This window comes from Scleropages formosus, chromosome 2 (assembly GCF_900964775.1).
Source record: "Scleropages formosus chromosome 2, fSclFor1.1, whole genome shotgun sequence".
Taxonomy (NCBI): Eukaryota; Metazoa; Chordata; class Actinopteri; order Osteoglossiformes; family Osteoglossidae; genus Scleropages; species Scleropages formosus.
The window spans coordinates 1,358,025-1,371,289 of record NC_041807.1 but is presented as its reverse complement, the minus strand read 5'-3'; the positions used below and the strand labels follow the sequence as shown (position 1 = coordinate 1,371,289).

General features: G+C 42.5%; 1 protein-coding gene across 1 annotated transcript; it reads right to left on the bottom strand.

Moving 5' to 3' along the window:
- Positions 1 to 4,416: 4,416 nt before the first annotated feature.
- Positions 4,417 to 11,896, bottom strand: LOC108933870 (beta-catenin-interacting protein 1-like). Its single transcript, XM_029259621.1, has 4 exons — positions 11,839 to 11,896; positions 10,515 to 10,631; positions 9,874 to 9,964; positions 4,417 to 8,726 (listed from the first exon to the last, which is right to left on the bottom strand). Exons 2-4 carry the CDS (start codon positions 10,608 to 10,610, stop codon positions 8,668 to 8,670), a joined length of 246 nt encoding a protein of 81 aa, XP_029115454.1. The 5' UTR covers positions 10,611 to 10,631; positions 11,839 to 11,896; the 3' UTR covers positions 4,417 to 8,667.
- Between the last annotated feature and the right edge of the window lie 1,369 nt (positions 11,897 to 13,265).

Here is a 13,265-nt window from a genome sequence, read left to right as displayed (position 1 = left end):
ACATGTACACTATACTATATACAATATATATACACACATTATATACATGTACATTATACTCACGTATTAATATACTATATGTACTGTAAATGTGAATTGACTCTCCGTCCACAATGTGAATGCCATTCAACACAGGCAGGTGCCCCATTGTGTCATAAGTATTTCACAATTCAACCCACATGCCGACAATACATTTTTTTTTTTTTTTAATGAAGCAGGAACACTGTCTCATCACTATGTATGTTTTTCTTATTTCTACAATAGTGCTTCCTAGCAGTGCTCACGCGGTTCCCTCAAACATGTGTGATAATTTGATTTAATTCTTCAGGTCTCTGTGCACTAGATCTTTTTACACTGTGGACATTTTACACAGGATTTGAGCACCAGGGTGAGTCAATCACAGCGTTCAACTCAAGCCTGTTTTCTCCCCGCTGTTGCTCTCCATGCATTATTCTAACATTTGTGCTACGAATCCAATCCAAGGTCAGACTACAGCTTTAAACGCAGTAATATTTCAACCTGGCTGGAGAGTAAATACTGCTTGTAACTTTGCATGTACAATTTTCAATGAAGATACCAGGGCTAAGATGTAAAATAATGTTGCAGCTGTTGTAACACACACACAAAATCAGTGTTGCTTGACATATATAGCATTTTTATGATCCAGCTGGAATAAGTAAAATAACTGAAGCAGTTGCAGCATCATGAGCACAATGGTGGCTGGAGCACAGGGAAGAGTGACTGACGCTGGTGGGTCGTTGTTAATAAGGCAAAATGAAGCTCGGAGGTCTAATGAAACCTGATCCCTGGGAACAGATGTAGAACTGGGTTTTCGGTTATTCAGCATGGGCAGGAATGATGTATAGCAGCACCTTCCATATACAATACTAAGAGCAATGTATCCAAAAACAGAAATATGTGTGTGGGGGTGCTTTGTTGGAAATTGACAAAGTGATGTGTTGTCAGAGCCTTTGACCACACAAAACATTAGTTTTTATTTTGTGATTGGAATTCTCAAGGAACTGGGTTTGAAAATTTAGGGGCAGAATTTAACCCTCTCCCAGTGACCTGAGATGAGAGCTGTGGCTCTGCACACATCAACATTTTCATGTGCGGACACATTTTACGTACAATTACGGTTTATCGTACTCGTGAGAGTCTAATGTCACGGACGCGAGAGCCCTTCAGGTGTGCTGCTATGTAATTCCTCAGAGATTTTGTTCCATGGTTAATATTAATGCTTTTCTTGTTATTGCATCAGTCCTTTATGGGGACATGTGGCCTGCTGTTAGAGATGTGCCCCTCCTCCAATTGGCAGCACTCCTGCACTGCTCTGCACCAGCTTACTGATGCATCTGGCAAAGCCTCTACATTCGGGGATATGTGACAGCACCTCCCTTGTAGCCCTAGGACTTAAAATGCCGCCATGACAATTCACTCTCACTTGCTAATGTCAAGAGTTCTAGACGCACATTTTTTTGTAACGATTCGGTAGGATTCCTAGAGAAAACGCATCTTTTAGCAGTATGCGTTTTAATGAGAGGGTAAGTGCATTCAGATCTGAAGCAGACCTGCTTCTAAGTAAGACGTGAGTCTCACTGCAGCTGTTCATGCTGCTGTCGCTTTGTTTACCTGTTTGCGATTCCCTCTCTCTGTGCTATAATATTACGTAACTGTTTCCCCCTTTGCTCATCCTTCTAGCTCCCTTGGATGCCGGATTGCAGTTGATTATGCTGATTTTTTCCCTTTTAAAATAGGGAATGGTTCTATCGTGGACAAAGTTTGCCTGCATCATGTCTAGTAAGCAGCTGTACAGATGTTTACTTTGTACAAGCTGTATCTTTCATGACAGCTGTTTTGAAGAGTTGACAGTACTTACATGCAATACATATGAGCAACCTTTTCACAGTTGCTAAATAAGGTACATTTCAATTTTCTTAAATTATAAAATGACACTGCTGATTACATGGAAAACTTGCAGATCTGGGGTGATGACAGCCAGGTGTGAGTGTGCGTGCCTGTTCTGCAAGTCACTGTGGTTCCGTTCCAGTTGTGCTCCACTTTATGTATACAATTATATGATGGTAAAACAGATTTGAACATATTATGGCAGTTACATTTTCTCATCTCAGGAGCACAAAGCATTTAGTGGGAAATATTTATAGCACATTTTTGCCAAAAATGCAGACAAATATATGCTTTTTAAGATTAATATTATGATAATTGTCACGATCACATCCAGCTCCAGTTAAGCGCCTGACTCCAACTAGAACACTGCTATAAAAACCAGCACTCGACCACTTCCCAGTTGTGGAATCTTGAGACAACTGGTCCCTCTGGGCTCTCCAGTTTGCATTTATTCATTTAGCGGTGACACTCCCCCCCAAAGTGATTTACAATGTTAAAGATACATTTATTACAAGCTTAGAGTTCTTTACACTTTGTGTAGCTGGAGCAATTCAGGGCAAGTACCTTGCTCAAGGGTACTACAGCCAGAGGTGGGGATTGAACCTGTGACCTTTGGCTCACAAGGCAGTGGCTCTAGCCACTATGTTACCAGCTGTCCCTCCACCTCCTGCTACATGTCCTACCAGCCCCCCCATGCATCCCACATCCTGTTCCCCAGTCCTGCTCCATGACCCTCTGGTAATCATCCATTCGCCTTGAGTCCAACCTCTTCCGCATCAACATATTCTAAGCTATTCTAAAACATATTCAATATCCAGAATTAAGAGAACCATAGCACACCATTTCTTTATGGGGTTCCTGCTAAGCACTGACATGCTTACAAAATATCTTGTTTAGCCTAAAATAAAATAAAATAAAAAAAAAAAAAAATTAGCAGGTTGTTGCGTACCTGACTGGTGAAAAGAAGCACATCTTACACTTATGGATAATTGTGGGTGCCATGAGCCACATTATCAGTGATCTTACCTTCTTTTTGGCCTGGTCCTTGCAGGTCACCTTCTGACCCTTAAGATACTGCACCAATTTGGGAATATACTCCGAGTCTTTCTTCCTGGTCTGGAATTGAGCAGAAGACTATCTTGCAAGTTCAGTTTACACTTCTACTGCAGTCTCTCTCCCTGTTTTCATCAGTAAATACAATATTCCATTCTACCTTATTTTCTGGTGTCAGTTATTCCCCATTATTGCAGCACTGACAGCTCCAAAAAAAAAAAAAGATGCTGAGAGGGTGCTAGAGATGCTAGTTGGAAGAGGGGACATTTATCAATGAACAAAATAAACCAGAGAGGAATGAAAACAGAAGCTGAGATATAGTCAGACACTGGGATTCTTGAGCATGATTAATCATAATTGTACATCATATTTTTCAGGCAATGGAAATGTTAATCTCTGCAGAGCTGCAGCTGTTACTTAGGTGGCTTAAGCGGCCAATCCCCCTTGCAATTTTTCCAGTCGGGGAGGGGAAAAAAAAAAAAGTTTTACCTCCAATTTCCCCTGAAGGTCAAAACTGAACAGTACGGTAGCTGCAAAAACAAGAACGGCCTCTAAACTTCCTGCATTACCTAAATTAATTGATTATTCTTCCAGCTCCAGATTTACCGGAGCTTCGTCCATCCATTCATCCACTAATAAACACTTGTTTTGTTGCAGTGGTTTGGTCCTGTCCTGGAGACATACAGCTTGAGACAATCACATACTCGCACATACTCACTATGAGCAGTTTCACGCCACCTGAAAACATGTCTTTGAACTGTGGGAGGAAACCAGAGCACTCAGAAAACCCACAAGAAATGGGAAGAATCAGCAAACCTTTGTGTCATTCAAATCTTATTTTCCTTTGAGGGTGTGGATTTACTCATGGGTTTCCAGGAAATCCTTTTTTCTTGTCTTTTTCACTTAATACACTGAAGTGATGAAGGGGTTTAAAACAAGCTAGACTGCACTCTGTACTACAGTGCTTTGTAATGACTTTGAAGTCAAAACAGAAAATAAGTCTTAAAGACAGTGTTATAAAAAGTAGCAGAGAATGTTCAGGAGTGAGTATACTAAATATTTCCATTTACAGAACTGTAAAATCTAAATGTTATGGGAAACAACAAGCATGAGGGAAAAAATGAAGATATTGTCAAAAAAACTGCATGATTCAATCCAGTTTTGTATTCTGATAAATGTTTGAATTTTATGTGGGAAAAAAGAAAAAAGGTTTAATCTGGCAGTTAAAGAACCACTTGCTACTCATTACAGAGTATACAAAAATGATCAGACCCTTATGGTGCATGATTAGAAAGGCAATAGCTCATGCAGACAATAGGTTTTCCTCCAAAAGGTATAGACCTATGACATCCATCCATCCACCCACCCACCCAATTTCAACAACCAACTGCCCTGAGCAGGGTAGCCCAGGACTGGAGCCTATCCTAGAAGCACCGAGCACAAGGCTGAGGGGGGTACACCCTGGATGGGACACCAGTCTATCATAGGACAGACCTAACACTTTAAAAACAAATATGAAAGAACAAAGTACAAACTTACAAAAAGAAGGGAAACCACTTACCAATGAGGTCGTAGAGCAAAGCATCTGGATGTTGAAGGGTCATTATGAGCACTTTTGTCATATTTTTCCAGCTAAAGTACTAACTTCTTAAACTTTTCAAAGTTGCTCCTGAATTAAAAGACTGTACAGAAAGGTTTGCTACTGTATATTTTGAGTGTTGTACAGTATATGGTCCAGAATGCAGGCAAGGGTCCCTCTGACAACAAGCCTTATATTCATAAGGACTGAGTGTGTCTGTCCACAAGGCTGACATGTTGGGGAAAATGCATAACTGTCACACAGTGCTGACAGCCAAGAAGCTCATTGTATTCTCATACATGATAGAGCAACTAGCCAGGAGGATGCTGCACCAACTTTGGGGAAACGGACATTTATAACCATTTCCCTTGTCTCAGTAACTATTAATCGACAAGAAAGGTAGACCAGGAGTAGACAGCCCTGGATGCCCATGCGGAGAGCAGCAACAAACTGCAGAACATCTGCTGGCTTACTGCCCCATCTACACACCCACGCCAGTGGATCTGACGAACATCGATGACACAGATGTTAAACTCTGGCTACATGAAGCCAGTTTTATAGCTTAAAGCATGCCCTGTGTTACTGAAGATCTGTTTCTGATCATATGATAACTAGTAGGAAAGGCTGTGACAAGACCCCACATCACTATCAATAAAGATTTGACTAGGTTGTATATTGTCATAAAAAAATTTATTTAAATCCACACAGTTTTATAATTTCTAATCACACCTGTTAGTAGATAAACAGCTGAGGCCATTGCTTTATATAACCTCTCTGTATATCATCCTGCTCACACAAGGAGGCAGCAGGTGTTCTACTGACAACATGCAGGAAGCTATGCATGATTCAAAAAAATTAAAAAAATCATTCTGGCCAGAATGTGATCTTTACTTTTTTCCCCATGTGGAAAGGCAATTGTTGATGAAGCCACTGAAAATGACACGTTTGAGATGGTTGTGTTGCAGATACTCCAGTTTCAGGGACACGGCAAGGTCTCAGCACTCCTGAATGCACAAGTTTCCAGCACTTCCCATGCCATAGATTGCATGTCACTATGCTTCAGCACTGAAATCCTGCTACTGACTGCAGGGAGGGGCGAGTTTTCCCCTCTAATTAGTGTATTCTTCTCTGTAAAAGAGATTAAGTTCAATATGTTATAAAACAAATCAAAATGCTTCACTAAACATTTGCCTTAAGTGGCATACTCCATTGCAGCCTAAACATGTACAAACCCATGCACTTTTTAAATAAGACATTTAACAAGCCCAAACTTAAATTTTTCTAACCAGCAAACAATCTCTCCAAAAGCATTTTACATGAACCAGCAGTAACAACTGAAACACCTAGATCACACCGTGTGAGAAACTCAGAAATTTACATAGCTGGCTAACACAATAAATAAGTTTAACACTTTAAAAATGAACTTAAGGCTGGTGACAATCCCCCCTTCCAGAGTGTCTGATATCCCTAATGGTCAGAACAAGAGTGTTGAAAGAAACAGCATGTCTATAAGTTTAGACAAGCAAAACAACTTTAAGTCAAACAATTTAAATAAGTCTTTTAAAACACACAAAACAAGGATTGAAGTTTTTCCTTAAAAAAAGTGCAGTCCATTTGCAAGTCCTGTTGTAGAGTGACTACTTCATAAGCAATCTTTTGCACTTTGAAAATGAGAACATCGACTTGGCTAATCAAAGAAAACTATCACCAACATTATTTAATACAGTTCACTATGTCAATTAAGCATATATAAAACAAACAGTGTGCAAACTAGGCTGGGTAGATTGCTTGGAAAAAAGGTTTAAAAAGCAATGCATTTAAATAACTTGATTCCAGATCAGAAGCCTTAAACAGAGGGTGAGGTGTGAAGATGGGAACCACGAATAGAAAACTACATGCGATAAATAGGAGGCAGGTGTTGCCATGTCACATGAAAACATGGCAAGGAAACACTAATGATCAGACAACTTCAACTTCCTAGACAGGGTCTTGTTGGATTACATTGAGCAGGTAGCCCAACCTCCCCCATCTCCATCTCATCCTGGGGATCCCTGGTGTTCCCAAGACGGCCAAGAGATGTAATCTCCAACGTGCCCCACAGTCTCCTCCCTGTGGAGAAAGGCCGGCACAACTCCCACAGGAGCGGAGCAGGGGGCATTCCTACAGCATGCCCAAACCACCTTAATGTGCTATTCTCAATTTGGAGGAGCAATGAATTTCTCTCACTCCGAGTTACTGAGCTCCTCATCCTGTAACACAGAGTGAGCTCAGCAGTGCTGTGCAGAGCCTCATTTTGGCCACTTATATCTTTGCTCTTGTTCATTCAGCCATTACCCTGATCATAAATGGTCAAAGTTCATGACTAAGCAAAGATAAGGCTGTATACTGAGCAGTAAGTTTTGTTAGACTCCACTACCAATTCAGACACTAGTACTGAGTACATGTAACCGCTGACACCACCCCAATCAACTTAAGCTCCTGCTGCCCTTTGTCATCATGTGACAATGACCTCTAAGATAACTCAACTCCTCCAGTCAGGGATAGTTGCTCCCCTCCACTAGAAAGGAGATCTTTGCTTCCCTGGGACAGCACCATGACCTCAGACTTTAAGGCACTCATTTTCATCCCAGCTGTTTCACACTTGGCCGCAAACTGAATGGCAGAGTCAGATGAGGCCAAAACGACATGGTCTGCAAAAAGCAGGGATGGTAACCCCTATTCCCATGAAACAGAGCTTGGCCATGCCTTGATATCTTATCCCTGAAGATCATGAACAGGAGTGGAGACAACACACAACCTTGATGGAGTCAAGAGGTTTGTCTCAACAGCAATAATACAGACAACTCACACTGCTCATACAGGGATTTGATAGGACACACCAACAACCCTAGTCACCCATATACCACAATCACCTGATAACCCATTTAAAACACTTTTACACTACATTCCCCTACTCCCCCCTTGCCTGATGCCAAAACATCCAAAAACAAAAACTCAGCCCAGCATGCACCTAACAACCAACCCATATATTTCAGTGACTACCATAGCACATACATGAAGTGTGATAGATAGAACACACCCTCTGGTCCCCTTCCTTAAATGTTGGAGAGCACCATCCCAATTTGCCAATCCAGAAGTGCTTTACCCACCATCCATGCAACACTGAAGAGGCACAGGAGCCACGCTTCCCTGACACTGTCTAGTGTTTATCACTTCTTGGCTGAATAACATCCAACCCTGCAGCCTTACCACTATGGAGACCTAGCATCACAATGAATTCAGCAGCAATAGTAAAGTGTTTTAATCCAGAGGAACTGAACACTGCCTGTCAGTAGAAGGCCATGTCCATCAGCTTGAGGGGTTTCAGTAATTGTTCCTTACCCAGCTCAACAACCGTCCCAGGAGTGGACAGCACTTCCCCACTCTTGCTCAGAGTATAAGAATACATAATACATGGTACTGTTGAATACCCAAGCATAAATCAGCTTAAATGCTTCCTAACATGTGGGAGAAAAACCATTAAATGGCATCCAATGACTACACCTAACAGCAAAAGGCACACCCAGAAATCAATTGGCAAATATAAAAACCTTAAAATGTCAAGTCACTAACAGTTTAGATTCAGCCATCATGGTGGGTAATCCCCTCATGTACATAGTCACGTTTCCATAGCCCAGCTATTCAACCGAGAGGGCGTTGCATCACTGACAAATGGAGAGGAATAGAATTCGGCCAGGGTGCCCCAACTGGTCTGGCTATGTCTGGGTTGCCCATTGTTTTCAGTGGGCAATACTTCATTCCTCAAATCTGCTCAAGCATTTTTTGCAAAAGAAACTAATCTACACAGATAGCAATATAAATCACATTCACTTTTTTTTTAAAAAAAAAAAAAAAAATGCTTCCTACACATCAGAACTAAAAACATTTCTACTTAGTAGCTTGTTTTAAAATTCTCACAAACCCACTGAAAGTTGGGTTTGGAAAATGAGATGGCAGAAAGTCTGACAGCCTTCATGGCTGCACAGTCATCTGTCTCTCCCAAAACAGGCACCAGCACCTGCAGCCAGCCAGCGGTCCCTGTGATGCTGTATGAAAAAGGTGCGTTTGAAATCACTGTACATCTCCGATCATTCTCTTGGTTCTTCGGTTTCGGCACTAGTGAAAGCTGTTATACCATCTTCGGCCCCTGGGGACAGCAAGAATAAACACATTAATAGAAAAACCCACGTAGTCCACATAGTATATAGATTTTTGTATAATGCAATCACTGGTAAAATCAAATATTGGTGGTTAAATGGTGAAGAAGTTATTGCTGGTGTACAATAATTCACACAAAAATATTGCTACAAATGCTTTTAAAATGAACTAGAAACACTAAATGCTGATATTGAGCAAAAAGTAGCATATCTGTCTCATGACTCACCATGGACAAAGGTTCAAGCTAAATATAAAGTAATTGAAAGTGCTTTCTCATTAAAAGGAATTAAAGCTATTAAAACAAGAATCCTTTTGGAAGTGTAAAGAGTTGATTTTTCCTAACTAGAATGCAAATGAATGAAAATACCTGTAGCGCCTTCATTTTAGGCAGTAAGGTTTAAAAGGGTATAATGGCCAGTTTATTTTACAGTGGTGCCCTTGCTGTTGCAACTAGGGCATTGGTCAGGGGTGCAAGTAAAATATTCAGCTGTATAGATGTGCAAGCTGTTTCATGCCATTGCTATTAAACTTAAACATTAATTTGAACAGCAGCACCGGTTAACTGCAACAGTTAAGAGACTGTCATTACATATGAAGCCAGCAAGGGCCTAATTTACCTGCAGTCACACTGCAAATTCAGGGAAAGAAAAACTGGAAATATGTAACTAAATTCATATTAGCTAATCACAAGAGCAACATACATCACAAACATTTCCATTGTGTCAAATTATAGTACCCACTCACATGGTTTTAAGCACCAATGTGCAAATCCAAATTCTGAATCAGAATTTCTCAGAATGAAAATTTTAGAACAAATGCAACTCAGAATGGAAGAAAAGAGGCACCACTTTCTACCGTAATCCACAAGAGCGCAGACTTTGCTAATGCACTTTTAACAAGACGGAACGTAGCGATGTAACCAAATGTCCAAAAATAAATGTAATTAAAAGAAGAGTGCTCACTTTCCACACATTTTATCATTGTTTAAAGTTCTGCAATTATCAACCTTATCTGCTTATGGTTCTTATTAAGAGTTTAACAGCCATGCAGAGCAATCTGGTAATCTTACTTTACCAACTACCTCATCAGCTACCCAGCATGCACCTGGGTACGATAGGGGAAACTGCTGTTCCTACCCTGCTCGACGGGGTGCTGGGGCAGCTGGCTCATTTGGCTCTGCACCACCGTTGCGTGCGTCTGGAGAAAAGCCTCCTCATTTGGCGTCAGCTGCGGAAGCGAAAACCAAAGTCTAGCAGCCGACGTGGACTCTGGTTCGACTGCAGAGTGAGGAACCTTTAAAGCTTTTTAAGCTGCATGTCCTTGTCAAAGGCCATATGCACACGCATGCACAGAAACCGCTTGTCCCAAGTGGGGTTGCAGCAAATTGGAGCCTAACCCAGGAACAGAGGGCTGGAAAGGACACACCCGGGACGGGACGCCAGTCCAACACAAGGCACCCCAAGCGGGACTTGAACCGCAGACCCACCAGAGAGCAGGACCCAGTCAAACCCACTGCGCCCCAATAAAGGCTATATGAATAAAGTTTTATTCTCCCTGTAGCATAAGACCAGTTAAAAAAAAAAAAAGGTAACAGTATTTAAAATACATTACCAACACAGATGGATGAGTATACAAGCTTCATTTGTATACTCATCCATAGCCGCTACACAGCAGGCACCTAAAAGATGACATTTAAAACACCAAACACTCGCACCCGGTTTCAGTGCTCCGTGTCCCCTAAATAAATATTCTGTCGAAATATTACAAAGGCACTTACATTTGAGCCCATATTCCTGAGCATGAGGAGCACACGGACCTTCTGCTGGATGTAGAGCTCTTCCGGAGACTTTACAGGGGCCCCCTCGCGTTCCATCTCCTGTCAACCTAAAACACCCTTAAGGCACAGAAAACGGTTAACGTCTCCATTTTGCTTGTACCCGCCACATCTCATCAGAAAAAGCACGTTCGCAATAAGCTGCAAAAAGACTGACAGCTACCAGGTCTTTGCTTTAGTGTATCCTCACATTACAGTAGGAAGCAGACATCCCCCCCCTCCCCCACCAAGTTACATAGCTCAAGTATATTACATTATACAGCTTAGACAGGATTTAATAGAGCACCTTCCCAAAAAAAAAAATTAACCATGTGCCCAGTTTTTTTTTTTTTTTTTTCCCTCCCCCCCCTTCTTCGAAAAAATATTGGAAGCTCTTGTAGATCTCTAAAACTGTCTAACTGAGGCGTTTTCCCTGGAGAGAAACCACTGTGCTGTGCTCTCAGCAGCAAGGCTGGGCAACTTGTTAGGAGGTCGAGATGAACAGAACCAAAGACACTCCGTTCTCTCATAATGGAGAGATTTTGTCCATTTTGGGGCAGCTCCCCTGTGGTCCAAGGTTCGAATCCCACCTCCTGCCTGCTATTCTTTGCACCCTTGAAAGGTCCTCACCCAGAATTGCACCAGTTTATAAATGGGTAAATAGCCAAGTCACTTGAAGCTGACTCTCCCTTCCTCACGTCAAGAGAGTTTAAAATAATTAAAAAAAAAAAAAAAAAAAAAAAAAAAAAAAATACCCGCAACGCATTTCATACGCTTCATTTTTTTTTCCTGGATTGAGTTTCCATTAAGTACTTTAATAAAAAATAAAAAAAAATAAAAAAAATAAAAAAAAAAGCGGCAGTCGGCGGTTCCTCGTGGACACCGAGCGAGCGCGTGCACTGCTGCGGCTCTGGCCGTGACGGACAGAAACAGCCCCCGGCTCGCGGACTGCTCGCGGACTGCACGCGACGCGGACCGCCGGGGGAATTAATCCAAGTTCCGCCGACACACGCAGCCCGGACAACACGGCCTCGCGACTTCCATAAAGACAGAGCGGGAAGGTACAAACAACCCGGTGTTGAAACGAAAAAAAAATGTTCGAACAGTACTACTACTAGTACTTCTTCTCACAAAAGTTAAGTTTCGTCGCCGAATCGTGTTAGTCAGAGAGAAACCCTCTACAAACGAAACACTGCCGTAATGACAGTGTATAAACGAATCAGCAGGAGACAAGCGGCATGTGCTGTTTTCGAGGAGGCGAGGTGGTGCGGAACAGCTGAACTCTTACCTCCCGCCGCTGACCGCCCTGCCTGGTCCGGCTCGGCTCGGCTCGGCTCGGCTCGGCTGAACCCCGCAGAACTCGCTGGTTCCGGGGTTACGGGCCGCCGCATCCCGCTGCTCAATGGAGTGCGTTAGGAGCGCAGATGCTCCAATTGCGTACCTGATATTGAACTTCCTCACGACGTTCATCATTGTTCACAGCTCGAACAGCAGCGTATATAATATAGCTGCGCAGCAAGTTCCAGTAATGTTATGTTGTTGCAATTATCATGTCGTTTCCGATCGTTTTATTGACCGGTTTTGGCAATCACTGATTATCGGTTCGAGGCAAACAGAGGTTTTTTCATTTTTAAAACACGTCTTGTTTTACGCATTAACATGAGACCGTAGTAGACTAATGAATGTCCCACCCGGTTACAAACCGGCACATAGTTTCCACGTTATGAAATCACTGAAATGATTTTTAGCCCTTATGATGAAGTCTGACATTTAAACGGGGAGGAATACAGGTTTTGACGTTATAATATTAAATACTGACTGCACTAGGTAGCAGAATGATGTGGTGAACTGGGCCACCAACTCTAAGAGACTGAACACGGGAATTTTCGGGGAGTCGGAGATCTCTAGGCAAAGGAGGCTCTACTCGGCAGCGCGGCCGGACCACAGCAGCTCTGGAGCTCGGCGCCCTGTGTGCTTCCGCCTGTAGAGCGGCGCTGGAGAAGGCAGGGGGAGCTGAGGGAACGCGCTCCGTCCGCGCGGCCCTGCCTAGTGAGGGCTAGCGGGCGCGGTGCGTGGCGCGTGCGGGACTGACCGTTACGAAATACAGACAGCCGTTCGGAATTCTTGAAATTATATGCTGAAGCAGTCACGGGAATACACGGCGCTTTGCGCGGGCGTAGTTTTCGCACAGAAATCATTAGCGGCGTTAACGCGTGACCCTGACGTGCAGGCCAGCGCGAGCGCCCCCTCCACCCCCGGACAGACCCTTCCGGCTCCAACTGCTTTTAACTAGTTCGTTCTTCCCCCAAAACCAACGCACAACAGACCAATATGTTTCATGTGTTTCATAACTGGTTTTTGATCGAATTTACAGGCCGAACGCTGGGTTTGGGCGATGAATTTCCCGCTCTCTCGTGACTGACTCACTGGCCTTAAATTCATTTTTATCCATATTTTACCAAGTTACATTTTCCATCCGTTTACTAGAAGGAAACGCTGTAGTTGTGAAATAAAATATTGACTATATTTTCAATATCATCTCCTTTTGCCAAATTTTGCTCCTTTGTCAGAGGCGCTAACATACCTCATTTTATTATTTTTACAGAAATATAAAAGTTTTTGTAATGATAGGCTAATATACTTTTATGTTTTTTTTCTAATGCCTCTCAGGATTACAGTCCTTCATCTCTTCAAGAAAGCTCTCAGTACTCGTGG